This window comes from Dama dama, chromosome 20, assembly GCF_033118175.1.
Source record: "Dama dama isolate Ldn47 chromosome 20, ASM3311817v1, whole genome shotgun sequence".
NCBI lineage: Eukaryota > Metazoa > Chordata > Mammalia > Artiodactyla > Cervidae > Dama > Dama dama.
Genome location: NC_083700.1, coordinates 26,206,863 through 26,222,167, shown reverse-complemented (window position 1 = coordinate 26,222,167; position 15,305 = coordinate 26,206,863). Strand labels below are relative to the sequence as shown.

The following is a 15,305-nucleotide window of genomic DNA, read 5'->3' as shown; positions in this document are numbered from 1 at the left end:
AGATCACCCATACTGGCAGAAACCCCAAGGCCTCTCTGACAGCAGTGAAGACTGAAAACCTTGTTTCCACCTAAGCTGAGTTTTTCCCCAAACAACTAGGTATAACCCAAAGGGGCTTTTTAGAAAATTGATTCTACCGGGTAAACTATCTCAGGTTCTGGTTCCTGGAGGGGCGCCTCTGTTATTTCAGGGACCTTCATTTGCTCTTCTTTCGATTTCTCCTTTATAAAAGATTTTTTCTTGAAAACCTTACTATCTTCTTTTTCTGGTTTTTCCTTGCCTTTCTTTTTACCAGCCTCCTTACTCTTCTTTTCTGCTTTTTTTTCTTCCTTTAAGCGTTCCTCTTCAGCTAACCGATCTTGTTCTTCTTTCCAGGCCTGTAAACACATTTAAAACATTTAACCGGATTTTGAAACAAATCTGACCCCATTCAGGTTCACTTTGGAGAACATTTTACATGATTTTTTATAAGCTATGTCTCTGATGGATCAAAATACTGAATTAGAGACCGTCGTACAATCCTTGAGTCTCTCACTGCAGCTTCTTCACTCACCTCTGTTGCAGTTTTTTTTTTTAAACTTCAGGTCTCTTTTTATCTTTAACCTGAACTACTGCATCAGCTTCTTAGCTGGTTTCCCTGCCTCCTGTATTTTCCACATGAGTCAAATCCCCAATTTAGGTTCTAAATAATCAGCAATATGGTAGACTAGATGTTCAAAGAAACATTCCTAGCATAATGTATTTCAAAAATGGTAAGGTATTAAATCATCATTGTAATATAACATATAATACTATGTATCAACTAAATTTAAAAAGCCAACATAACCTTAATAATGATGCTTGTTAAAAACAATATAAAAGCCTATAATTTCAATCGTCTTAGACACAAAAATTTTAGATAAAATACTATCAGATCAAATCTAGTTGTTTATTAAAATAATAATATGCCAAGAAAAACTGTGTTATAATTTTCATCAATAATGTACATAAAGATGGACTCAGGAGCTTACTAAAAATTAAAATTCCTAGGTTCTACTCCCAAAGATCAGTTAGGATGGAACAAAAACATATATATTTTAACTCTCTCCTGTTTCAGAGATACTTAAGCAATTATGGCATATGTGGTTTCATAGGATAAGGACTAAACTTTAGGAAATACTGAAGGGAAGTTTGTTTTAGAAATGCAAAGGTTATTCATACTGTTAAATCAATCTCCATAATTCAATGTATCTCCTAAATAAAGGAAAAAGCCCCAAGAGATAATAGTTTCAATACCAACAGGTACTTTAAAATTTAGTATAAGTAGCAAACATATATTTTGCCACGTAATTTATCTTTACCATTAATACCAAGAAGCCAGGGAGGCTCTCCAATATTAACCAACAACATTTTGAAGGTAATTGCACACTGATGGAGATGAGGAAATCAGCTCCTGCCTACCCAACATATAAGCTTACAACAAAGCTAATGAATTAAAATAGTATGGTACTTGTCTAGGGATAAACAAGTGGGTGACTGAAACAGAATTCAGCATTCAAAAATGGATTAAAATACCTTCACATTGGGATTAGATTTTCAGCATATGAATTTCAAAGGACACAAACACTAAACACTCCGGTGTTCAGAAGAGCTTAGAATATGTCTTTTATCATTTTATAGGGATTTTTAAAAACAGATTAAAAAATGGGTACCTAATACGTGACATATCAACATTCCAATTTAGTTTAAGGGATGGTGATTAATATTACATTTAATCAAATGGTACTAGTAAAATGACAGTCCATCTGGGCAAAGAAAAACTAAGACACTTACATTACACTACAAAAATATATTTCAGATCATTTCTAATGATCTCTGAATATGAAAAGCATATCTATGAAAATATTCTAAGAGTGCATGAAAATTAACATAAACTCAGGGTAGAATCAACCTGATGGAATCAAAAGCATAGAAGTCCTAAAAACATTTAAAAAAATAACAGATATTTTAAAAACTTCTTTTTTTTTGAGAAGCTATAGCATACATTCAAAAAGAGCACAAATTCTAAGTGAACATCTGAATGAATTACCACCAAGTAAGCACTACTGTGGGCTTCCCTGATGGCTTAGCAGATAAAGAATCTGCCTGCAATGCAGGAGACACAGAAGATGCAGGTTTGATCCCTGGGTCAGAAAGATCCCCTGGAGGATGAAAATGGCAACCCACTCCAGTATTCTTGCCTGAAAAATTCCATGAACAGAGGAGCCTGGCAGGCTACAGTCCATGGGGTCACAGAGAGTCAGACATGACAGAGCAACTGACGCATGCATGTAAGCACTCCCGTAAAAGTACCACCAGGCCAAGAAATAGACGATCTCTAGCTCCCCAGAAGCCCCCTTCATTCTTCTCCTCAACTACTGCCCACCTGAACTGCCCCAAAGGCAACCATCATCCTAGTTTTTAATACATTAGTTTTTAGCTTTGCCATTTAAAACTTTCTATAAATGAAATCTTATATAATGTATCAATATATAGTCTTTTAACTTTCTCATCTTTTTCTTAATATGATGTTTGTGAGATTCATACATATTTCTGTAAGCTATAGGCCATTTCCATAGCTGCATAGTATTTCATCACATGAGTAAACCATTCTAGACTTTCTATTGATGGATATTTCAATTGTTCCCAGTTTGGGAGAGTTAAAAACAACACTGCAAGAACAATTGTGTCCGTATGTCTTGGTGCACCCATGCAAGCATCAGTTTATCAGGTATATACTTAGGAGTGAAATTATTAGGTTAAAGAGAAATCATATGCCTAACTTTAGTAGTTATACCCAATTTTCCAAAGTGAAAGTACCAACTTATACTTCAGCAGTAGAGGAGAATTTGCTTTACTTCACATCCTTGCCAAAATCTGGCAGTGTCTTCTAAATTTTGGCCAAAAATGATTGATTTGACTACATAAAAGTTGAGTGTTTCTGTATATTAAAAAATTGGCATTTATTAATAAGGAAATTGTTTTATAAATTAAGGTACATCCAAATCATAGACTAATATAATGCTATGAAGATAAGTTAGATCTCTCAATACTGTCTGGAAGTGATGTTCAGGATGTATTGATAAGAGAAAAAAGTATGTGGCAGAGTTAAAAAAAATATATATATATCAAATCTAAGCCAAAACCAAACATGAAAACTTTCTTTACATTTGTGCATTCATGCTTGTATGAGCACAGAACAAACCAAACTTTTACTATTTCTGATTTCAGGAGCTTAGGCCTGCCAGGTTAAGTTAAGATTTCTTGTAAAAGCATGTATTACTTTTGTAATTAAAAATCCCAGTAAAAATGCAAACAAAAACAAACCACTGCAGCAGGAGCAGCGAGTATACCAACTATGAACAAGGGGCACTGCTCTGGACTTTGGCAGAGTTCCCTAAAGGTTTATCATCTGGTGGAGGAGTGAGCTTGGTGGAGAGACTGTTATTTCATTGAAGATTCAATTATCTGAGAGTTTAGCAAAAAGATCATTTCCTGTGATACTACACAAATGCTCTAGCACAAAATAATTTTGAACCTGTAACCTTGTCAGTGTCATTTGTCTTTCTTTGGGTTACCTTGAGAGAGCCTTCTAAAACAAAATGAATCTTTTCCTTCTCTTTTTCTTTGTCTTTTTCTTGATCTGATATTTCTGTTTTGTTCATTCCTTTGTTACCTATAACCAGAGAAAATTAAACTTCTTTGTAAAACTCTAATTTTCATAGAAGGACCAAACATCTGAATTGTAGGAGAGCCCTATTCACTTATATCTGAATTCTTTTTATTTTTTTTGGGGGGGTGGTCATCTCTAGAGTGGACATCTGAAGTAGAAATGAACTCTTTTAGGGATGAACAACTCACCATTAGTAGAGGCAGTGCATTCCATTCTCAATGTGTTGAGATTTTGAAGCTTTTATTGAGTTGGACTTTCACTAGAGTTTTAATCTAATTAATCCTAATTGAACCCCTTAAAACCACAGAGGACAAATTTATCTTTTCCTTCCATACCGAAGCCCTCCTCTTGCCATTATAGCTATTTTGTGGTGAAGATTTACATCTGTCCTAACTTGAGAGGCCTCAGACGGAATGTAATACCTACCAGGTGCATTCCAACTCTGATTTCAAATCGACCATTTTCTGAATTTGGTCCACAGACACCCAGATAATTATTGAGCTCAGAAGCAGAATAAAGAACAGGCAGTCAACCCACAATCCTTGGTACTAGCAGATAAGCATGACCTCGATACAACTGTAAGGGCAGCCCTACCTGCTTTATGTGGTCCCATCAAGTATTCTAATTACTTAGTGCTGTCCTGTGCTGCCCCACCTGGAGCAAGGCCAAAGCGATGGATAGATTATGGAACCATTTTGGTGAAAGGTGAATTGTTGACTTGGTTTGCCAAGTTTTATCTTAGAATCAAGCCAAGCACAAATTCCCCTGGTAGTTTATAGAGGTTGCAAAAACTTAGGAAATTATATAGTTTTGTTTCTTTATAGGAAATCACTCTCAACTTAGTTACTAGAAATAATGAATAGTAATTACACAGAGTTCATTCCCTTTGTCTGAACCCAGTAAAATATCTTTATTTTCTAGATGAATTACATCAACATTTCACTCATCGATCAAGTATCCTTTTTCTTTTTGTCAGCTTCTTCTCTCTGCTTGCAGCATCAAAACAATGAAAATAGACAACAAAAACAAAAATGTATATTGATGCAATATCCCATCTAATCCATGCCATAGGCCCCCAAGAATTCATTTTCCCTTCATTTGTTATTCTAACCCCCCAGTTAGTCTCAGGACTCTTCTGTTATTCTTATAAGGAAGGTCTTGTTTTATTTTCTCTTTGGAAGCCATAATTATTCTTACAGAGACATACTGTATCTGAATTTACCTCATATATTGCCAACAAACCTTAGACAGGCGAATCTATCAAGCCCACCAAAATAAAGACATCTGGCATTTCCCTAACATCACATTTAATTTGAACAGATTGAATCTATCAAATCTGGCAGGAAGTGGGGTCAATATAAGACAAGTATTGAATCAATATAAGACAAATATTCTGATTATATTTAGAAAGCAGCTATTCTACTTTATAGGGAAAGTGAAGAGTCACAGAAATGTTGTGGACAACTCTTTAATCCTGAAATAGTCACAGACTTGATTTAATTAGTAAACAGCAGAATGTCTTGGGACTTTATATATAAGTTAAATTGGTTACTTACTTTTAGATTTTTTAATAGAAAAAATTTTGCTAGTAGAAGAAACTTTGATACCAACAGAAGATTTTATTTCCAGCTCATACTTGGTTTTATTGATTTCATCAGACATTTTAGTTTCCTGATATAGAGCTTCTTCTTTTATGATCCAATCTTGAATGGATTTTGCAACAAGTTCCAAATAATTTCTAAAAAAGGAAAAGATCAGCAGGTGACAACTGAGTTAATAGGCAGCTCAAATGGCAAACAATTTGCCTGTAATTCAGGAGACCCAGGTTCAATCCCTGGGTCAGGAAGATCCTCTGGAAAAGGGAATGGTGATCCACCCCTGTATTCTTGCCTGGAGAATCCCACTGACAGAGAAGCCTGGTGGGCTACAGTCCATGGGGTCGTAAAGAGTCAGACATGACTGAGCAAATGACACTTCACTTCAAAGTCAACAAGTGCATAAGATACTGATTGTGCAAATGAACTTTTCAAAAATTAACTGATTCTAAACTGCCCATGTAACAAACATAATATAAGATATATGCTAGAATATATTTTGTACAAAGTCGTCTTTATAAATATTCAATGAACATATGAAAAATTTTCAACTTCTTTCATGATTAAAGACCTACAAAATTAAAAATTAGATATTTCCATCCAAACCAAAGATTAATGCTTGATAATACCAAAGTTGATGACAACTTGGAGAAACAGTCATTCTTAGCACTGTTAATTACAGAGTAATATGGTAAAATGTCTTTATAGGGCAATTTTGTAGCACAGTAGATACCATCTGAATTGACCACCAGCTAACTGACTCACTGGATTAGTTGAAACACTGTAGTCTTGCTATAAACTTATCAGACTTGTGAATACCTACATCCTAAATACTATACCCTAAGCTGCTTGTGCATTTATGTATATGTCAGCATCTTACTGACCTGGAAAAAGTCAGTTTTCGTTCCAATCCCAAAGAAAGGCAATACCAAAGAATGCTCAAACTACTGCACAATTGCACTTATCTCACATGCTAGCAAAGTAATGCTCAAAATTCTCCAAGCCAGGCTTCATCAGTATGTGAACCGTGAACTTTGAGATGTTCAAGCTGGATTTAGAAAAGGTATGGGAACCAGAGATCAAATTGTCAACATCAGTTGGATCACTGAAAAAGTGAGAGAGTTCCAGAAAAACATCTACTTCTGCTTTATTGACTATGCCAAAACCTTTGACTGTGTCGATCACAACAACTGTAGAAAATTCTTAAAGAGATGGGAATACTAGACCATCTGACCTGCCTCTTGAGAAATCTGTAGGCAGGTCAAGAAGCAACAGTTAGAACCGAACATGGAACAACAGACCGATTCCAAATCAGGAAAGGAGTATGTAAAGGTTATGTATTGTCATCCTGCATATTTAACTTACATACAGAGTACATCATATGAAATGCCAGGCTGGATGAAGCACAAGCTGGAATCAAGACTGCCAGGAGAAATATACCTCAGATATGCAGATAACACCACCCTTATGGCAGAAAGTGAAGAGAAACTGAAGAGCCTCTCGATGAAAGTGAAAGGGGAGAGTGAAAAAGTTGGCTTAAAACTCAACATTCAGAAACGTAAGATCATGGCATCTGGTCCCATCACTTCATGGCAAATAGATGGAGAAACAATGGAAACAATGACAGACTTTATTTTCTTGGGCTCTAAAATCACTGCAGACGGTGACTGCAGCCATGAAATTAAAAGATGCTTACTCCTTGGAAGGAAAGTTATGACCAATCTAGATGGCATGTTAAAAAGCAGACACATTACTTTGCCAACAAAGTTCCACCTAGTCAAAGCTATGGTTTTTCCCGTAGTCATGTATGGATGTGACAGTTGGACTATAAAGAAATCTGAGCCCTGAAGAACTGATGCTTCTGAACTGTGGTGTTAGAGAAGACTCGTGAGAGTCCCTTGGACTGCACGGAGATCTAACCAGTCAAACCTAAAGGAAATCAGTCCTGAATATTCATTGGAAGGACAGATGCTGAAGCTGAAACTCCAATACTTTGGCCACCTGATGCAAAGAGCTGACTCATTTGAAAAGACCTGATGCTGAGAAAGATTGAAGGCGGGAGGAGAAGGGGATGACAGAGGATGAGATGGTTGGATGGCATCACTGACTCAATGGACATAAATTTGAGTAAACTCTGGGAGTTGGTGATGCACAGAGAAGCCTGGCGTGTTGCAGTCCTTGGGTTGCAAAGAGTTGGACATGACTGAGTGACTGAACTGAACTGAACTGACAGCATCTTACTGCTTACTTGGATTTAGTAATGTTATTGTTCTTCAGTTGTTCAGTCATGTCCAACTCTTTGCAACCTCAAGGACTGCAGCATGCCAGGCCTCCCTGTCCCTCACCATCTTCCAGAGCTTGCTCAAACTCAAGTCCATTGAGTTGGTGATGCCATCCAACCATCTCATCCTGTGTCCCCTTCTCCTCCTGCCTTCAATCTTTACCTGCATCAGGGTCTTTTCTAATGAGTCAGTTCTTTAAATCAGGTGGCCAAAGTGTTAGTATTTCAGCTTCAGCATCATTCCTTCCAATGAATATTCAGGACTGATTTCCTTTAGGACTGACTGGCTTAATCTTTCAGTTCAAGGGACTCTCAAGAGTCCTCTCCAACACCACAGTTCAAAAGCATTGATTCTTCAGCATTCAGCTTTCTTTATGGTCCAACTCTCCATCCATACATGACTACTAGAAAAAACCATAGCTTTGACTATACGTACCTTTTTCAGCAAAGTAATGCCTTTGCTTTTTAATATGCAGTCTAGGTTGTTCATAGACTTCTCTGGTGGCTGTGAATCCTCAGAACTGTGGGCTCACACCTTAATGAGACAAATGGGAGTGGAGTGTAGGCTGTGGCTTCTCAGGTGAAGGGAGGCGACACAGTACCTTGATGCTCATTTCAGCAGGTACATGCAACCAGTGTGGGGGAGGGAAGCAAAAGGAGTGGTGCCTTGGGGTAGCTGCTGAGCCCCCTGATGAGATGAAGATGGGGTCATGCTGTATCTCCTGCCCTGGGTTCTTGAGAAAGCTAAGTAAACACAGAATTGGATTAAATTCTACTTACCATGTGATTCTGGTTGTTAACTTGAATCCACAATTATCTTGGAGAATCAGGTCATAAAAAATACACATAATTGTCAGTGTTATCCATAAGGCTAGTATAACACTGATACATCTCTAAATGATATAGTTTACACACTTGGGAGAATAATATAAACATCACTTGAGAAGTAAATTACAGAACATGTCATAAAATAGGTTACTGAAAGAGAAAAATTGCAAATAAAACGTATCATTTTGTTAAGGTATAAAATGTATGTAAAAATCAATATGTTGGGTTTTATTATTTAATTTGTAATATCTGAAGCCAAGTATATCTAACATTTTCACTTGGGAGGGGAATGGAAAAAGAATGATTTTCTTTGGTCAAAGTATGAGTATAAACAACCAACCCTAGGTTTGGCTTTTGTGGGTATTCTAGTTTTTGTTTCTGTTGTCAATGGTATTTTTTCCTTTTTTAAACATCACATTTTCTAACAATTTCTTGTAGTGCAAAAAAATGCAGTTAGAGGATACATTGCTGTTGTTATCCAGTTGCTAAGTTGTGTCCAACTCTCTGTGACCCCATGGACTGACTTGGGGTCATGCTGCAGCATGCCAGGTTCCTCTGCCCTCCACTATCTCCCTGAGTTTGCTCAAATTCACGCCCATTGAGTCCGTGATGCCATCCAACCATCTCATCCTCTGCTGCTCCCTTCTCCTTTTGCCTTCAATCTTTCCCGGCATCAGGGTCTTTTCTAAGGAATTGGCTGTTTGCATCAGGAGACCAAAGTGTTGGAGCTTCAGCATCAGGGTTGCTGAATGAATATTCAGGGCTGATCATCAGGTAATTTCTCCCATTAATTCACATTTTTAGATAGATTGTTTGGGATATTCCTGTGTAGCTAATAACCTCAGCTGCCAATAATGACAGTTTCCTTTTGGATTCCTATACTTTAAAGATACTTTTAGTAATTTTTCTGATTCAGCTCTTCATTAAATGTTGCTTAGAATTGGTCATGGGAGTTACCTCTATTTTGTTTCTAATTTTATAGAGCATGCTTGTAACATTTCTTATTAAGAATGATGTTTACATCTTAATAACTTCAAAGGCATTCAGAAGACAATGGGATAATTTTCTTTAAAGTGCTTAGAATTTACATGTCAATCAAGAACTATATCCTTAGCAAAATTATCTTTCATGAACAAGGCTAAAGTGAAGATATTTGCAATAAACAAAACTTATTTTACTATCAAAGATCCTCACTATATGGACTTTTAAAGCTCTTAGGAAGAAGGCAAAATAAAATAGTAAGCATATATTAATTTATAAACACTGGATATGAAAACAATAATGTTATTATGTTGTGGGGTAAAAACATTAAGGTAGAATTAAAGTGTCCTACAATAATAGAAAATGTGGAATGGGGATAAGAAATTAAAACACTCTATTGTGCTTGTATTATTTGGTAGGAAGGTAAAGGCACGGTCTTCTGCAGGAGATGAAAGCAGTCGATCCTAAAGGAAATCAATCCTGAATATTCATTTCAAGGACTGATGTTGAAACTCCAATAGTTGGCCACTTGATGTGAAGACCCGACTCATTGGAAAAGACCCCAATGCTGGGAAAAGACCCCAATGCTGGGAAAGATTGAAGACAAAAGGAGAAGTGGGCAGCAGAGGATGAGAAGGTTAGACAGCATCACTGACTCAGTGGACATGAATTTGAGCAAACTCCAGGAGACACTGAAGGACAGAGAAGCTTAGAGCGCTGCAATCCGTGGGATCCCAAAGAGTCGGGCACGACTGAGTGACTGAACAACATGAGGTGCTGATGACTTTGTAAATTTAAAAGTGTATATCACAATTTCTGAAGAATGAGTTGAGATATAGTATATAACTGTCATTCTCGTAGTAGTAATAAAAATGAAATTAATTCAAACTAAATAAGGAGAAATAAAGAAACTTCTGAATAAAAGGGCAAATAAAAGGACAAAATTAAATGGTTGAAATTAATCCAAATATATGAACTAGGTTCTCAAGAGGTTAATATTGTCAGATGAATTTTTAAAATTTGGCTATATATATATATTTTGCAAGAGGTAAATGGATAGTAAAGGGTATACAAGATAAAATATAAAAGAGGCTTGTAAAGTTTATCACTATCAGACAAGATACATGTGATAAAGTCTGTACAGATATATCAATATTGGACAATATAACCTTGAAAGCAAAGAGCAATCCTAGAGATAAAGACATTGCATATTGATAAAAGCTTAATCAGGAAAACAACTCAATTCTTGTTTTGCTTATTAACATAATCTCAACATCAGTTCAGTTCAGTCAGTTAGTCATGTCTACTCTTTGTGACCCCATGAACTGTAGGACACCAGGCTTCCCTGTCCATCACCAACCCCCAGAGCCTGCTCAAACTCATGTAAAAGTTGGTGATGCCATCCAACCACCTCATCTTCTGTTGTCCCCTTCTCCTCCCGCCTTCAATCTTTCCCAGCATCAGGGTCTTTTCTAAGGCGTCAGTTCTTCACATCAGATGTTCAAAGTATTGGAGTTTCAGCTTCAGGATCGCCATGCAGCCCAAGGGACTCTCAAGAGTCTTCTCCAACACCACAGTTCAAAAACATCAGTTCTTTGGCACTCAGTGTTCTTTATGGTCCAACTCTCACCTCCACACATGACCACTGGAAAAACCATAGCTTTGACTAGATGGACCTTTGTCGGCAAAGTAATGTCTCTGTTTTTTAATATGCTGTCTAGGTTAGTCATAGCTTTTCTTCCAAGGAGCAAGTGTCTTTTAATTTCATGGTTGTAGTCACCAGCTGCAATGATTTTGGAGCCCAAGAAAACAAAGTTTGTCACCGTTTCCCTTGTTTCCCCATCTATGTGCCATGAAGTGGTAGGACTGGATGCCATGATCTTAGTTTTTTGAATGTTAAGTTTTAAGCCAACCTTTTCACTGTCTTCTTTCACTTTCATCAAGAGGATCTTTAGTTCTTCTTCACTTTCTGCCATAAGGATGGTGTCATCATAAGGGTGGTGTCAATCTTAACAGACATGAAGTCAAAAACTGACAAATTTATAGGAAGAAATCTACAAGTTCCATCACACATTGAGTTTTTTTTTTAAATCATTTCTCACTAGTTGATTGACCAAGTTTTTAAAAATCAGAAAGAAGTGAAGATTAAGAAATACACACCTGTATTCAAAAACTGAAGAATATACTTCCTTAACACACAAACTTGGAGTATTTATAACAACTGACCACATATTAAGCAACAAAGTGGATCAACAAATTTCATAGCATCAATATTCTATAGAACATGTTGTCTGACTGCTACTTTTGAAATTATAAACTATAATAAAAATGTAACTCAGTCAAATGTTTAAAATAAAAACACACATTTCTATGCAATCCATGGGTCAAATAAGAATGATAGAAGTGAGAAATGAATGATATAGCAGCATTGTTCAAAATAGTCAAGATATGAAAGCAACCTAAGTGTCTATCAACAGATGAAGAGATAAGATGTGGTACATATACATAATGGAACACTACTCAGCCATTAAAGAGAATGGAATTATGCCATTTGCAGCAACATGGATGGACCTACTATGTTTAGTCAAATAGGTCATACAGAGAAAGACAAATACTGTTTGTTATCACCTATTTGTGGAATTTAAAAAATAAAGCAAATGAATGAATATAACAAAACCAAAACAGACTTGCAGACACAGAAAACAAACTAGTGGTTACCAGTTAGGAGAGAGAAGGAGAAAGAGGCAAGATAAGAATAGGGGTAAAGTGCTCGCTTCGGCAGCACATATACTAAAATAAAGAATAGGGGTAAAGAGGCACAAACTACTAGGTATAAAATAAACTACAGGGATACATTGTATAGCACAGGAAAATGTAGCCAATATTTTACAATACTTTCAATGTAGTATAATCTATAAAAATATTGAATCACAATGTTGTACACTTGGAACTAATATCATAGTAAATCAGCTATAATGCAATAAAAAAGGAATGATGTGTTCAAAAAAATGAACAACAATAAAATTCCATCAATCAGATATTTTGTAGTGCTAAGGTGGTATTTAAAAAGAAATTTTTGCCTTAAATACTTGTAAAGCCACAAAAATAACTCAAAATCTTGAGATAAAATTCTAATTTGAAAAGTTAAAGGACATTGGAATAATCCAAAGAAATTGAGAGAAAATAAAAAATAATAAAGATGAGAGCATAATTTTAAAAAATAAAAAGGAGAAAGGATCAAATGTAATAGTTGCTTTAAAAAAAATTAACAAAATTGGCAAACCTTTGGCAAGACTAGTCCAGAAAAATAGAGAAATCACAGTTTAAAAGCATTAGGAATTAAAACAGATATGTGTAACACAAAAAGCCAAGAGCATATTGTAATCCACTTTATGCAATAATTTTGAAAACAGGTAAAATGGTCAAATTCCTAGAGAAATACATATTATCAAATCTAGTTAAAAAATACATAGCAAACTCAGAGTCTAATAATCATGACAGAGGTTAAATCAGTAATTAAACATCTTCCCAGGTCCAGATGTTCTTATTTGCAAGTTTTACCAAATGCCAAAGGAATATATATATATTAGTCTTACATAAATTCTTTTATAAAATAAAAAAAATAGAGATAAAAAGGGAGAATATCCGCCCATTAATTTATGAGGCTGATAAAAATCTCAATCTCAAGCCAGACAAGAACATTTAAAGATGGGATAAATTATAGCTGAGTCTTACCCATGAATACAGATGGACATATTCTAAGTAATATATTAGCAAACCAAAAGCAGCAATATATAAACAAGATAACATAATGGACAAATTGGATTTTCACAGGAATGTAAGTTTGAACATCAGAATATCTATTAATAAAATTTCACGCTTTAACAGATTAAAGGAAAAAAGAGAACACCTAAATCGATGCAGAAAAATCATTTGATATTATTTAATAGTCATTTATAATTAAGCACCTAGAGCAAACTAGCAACATAAGAAAATTTTCTAACCTAATAAGGAGCATTTACCTATGGCAAAAAAACCGAAAAAATACTTAATAGATGAATATTCAAAACCTAGAATAAGACAACAATGTTCTCAAAGTTGTACTGAAGTCTTAGTCAACAAAGAAATGAAAAGCGTAATTACTGTCAATGAAAAACAAAACAAAGGAAAGCACAGTTTAATACATTAGCTTGGCATACCTATTGTGTATCCTAATTTTAAAAAATCATCTTATGACTTTAAAGTGTGTGTTTCTGTGTATATGTATGCACACAGTCCATTTCTCCAATTTTCTGTAGGTCCATGGTCATCCTCTCTGTATCCCTTAGGACTAAATTCTATGTAAATAACAAATACTGAATATACATTAACCAGTACAGAAAAATAATGAAAAGTTCTCATCACTAATGAGAAAGGGGAGAACAATTTTAAGATAGCAATGAAATAATTAAGGAGCTGGGAAGGAAAAACAAATCACTGATTCCTAGAGGTCTCAGTTTGCTGGGGACCCGAGGGCATGTGTCGTTCAGTTACCCTAGATCAAGTGGAGTTACCCAAAACCTGCATATGGAATGCCATGTTTTGTAGTTCCTACTTTAAACCTTTCAGAGGCTGTTATATTGGAGTCTAAATGAATCAAGTGTAATTTAATAATATCCCCACGAGATTCAATGGGGCCAGGAATGACATCTGTCTTCTTCAGTGTATAGTTTCAGCACCTATCACAGTGCCTGGCACATAGCATTCAACTTGGTGACCTTCACTGAATCTGCGGTACCGCACAAATGTTTTTATTGGGTTGAACCACTCAGCTTAGGCTAAGGAACTAAAACCCAAGTAACACGCCAACTAAGATAACTAACTAGACCATCTAAATTGGTTACCTGAATCCAACATTAGAGTGAAGGCCAACGTTCCAGTATTCATGATGCAGACGTTGTAAATTCATCGGGTTATGAAAGACCAACAGTAAAGAGTTATCTTGTGTATGGTAATAAGAATCAATACACCTGTATTGCTGATCGGCTTCTTGAAGAACCTGAAAATCAAAACGAATGTGTTGTTTTGTCTTTTTTTCCCCGAGAGCAGGGCCTCCGGCTAGGGCCTTTCTCTGCTTCCTCCTCTTTCTCCCTGTATTTCCATGATGCTGGTCAAGTGAGAGCAGAGACGGCAGATATTTTCAGGAGCATTTTAGTAACTCTTGTAAGAAAACCAAATCCTAGGCTCCAAGCACAGACGTATTTGTTCAAGTCTTTTTCATTAATGTTGGGAGATAATAAAGTCTAGGAGTCATTTAACACTTTCCATATCCTCATTTTAAGCTTCTCTGGTAGCTCAGCTGGTAAAGAATCCACCTGCAATGCAGGAGACCCTGGTTCAATTCCTGGGTCAGGAAGATCCCCTGGAAAAGGGATAGGCTACCCTCTCCAGTGTTTTTGGGCTTTCCTGATGGTAAAGAATCCGCCTGCAGTATGGGAGACCTGGGTTCGATCCCTGGGTTGGGAAGATTGCCTGGAGGAGGGTATGGCAATCCACTCCTGTATTTTTACCTGGAGAATTCCATGAAAAGAGGAGCCTGGTGGGCTACAGTCCATAGGGTTGCAAAGAGTCAGGCATGACTGAAGTGATTTCACACACACACACATACACACACACACACACACACACACACACACACACCCCTTCAGATAAATCATCTCATTTTATTATAAAAACTTCAAATAAAATGGTATGATTATTTTTCCCATTTCAAAATATTAAAAGCTGCATTTTTGAGTATCATTTGTGGCCAAGAGAGAATAAGAGACTTGTCTAAGAGTATGGAGTTCCTAAGTTCTGGTACAAGGGCTTATACCAGTCTTTTGACTCTAAATGTCACATTTCACACCCCACACAGTGCTCTCCACTAGAGCACGGTGTGGTGCAGAGA

The 15,305-nt window shown here is 36.2% G+C and overlaps 1 protein-coding gene across 1 annotated transcript in view; it reads right to left on the bottom strand.

Annotated features, from left to right (window-relative positions):
- The window catches only part of SPAG17 (sperm associated antigen 17), a 230,426-nt gene that overhangs the window by 89,317 nt on the left and 125,804 nt on the right, over nucleotides 1-15,305 (bottom strand). The window contains exons 18-21 of the mRNA XM_061119929.1: nucleotides 14,260-14,414; nucleotides 5,248-5,429; nucleotides 3,597-3,694; nucleotides 138-377 (exon numbers count right to left, since the gene is read on the bottom strand). Coding sequence (XP_060975912.1) covers nucleotides 138-377; nucleotides 3,597-3,694; nucleotides 5,248-5,429; nucleotides 14,260-14,414 — 675 coding nt within the window. The remainder of the gene's footprint in view (nucleotides 1-137; nucleotides 378-3,596; nucleotides 3,695-5,247; nucleotides 5,430-14,259; nucleotides 14,415-15,305) is intronic.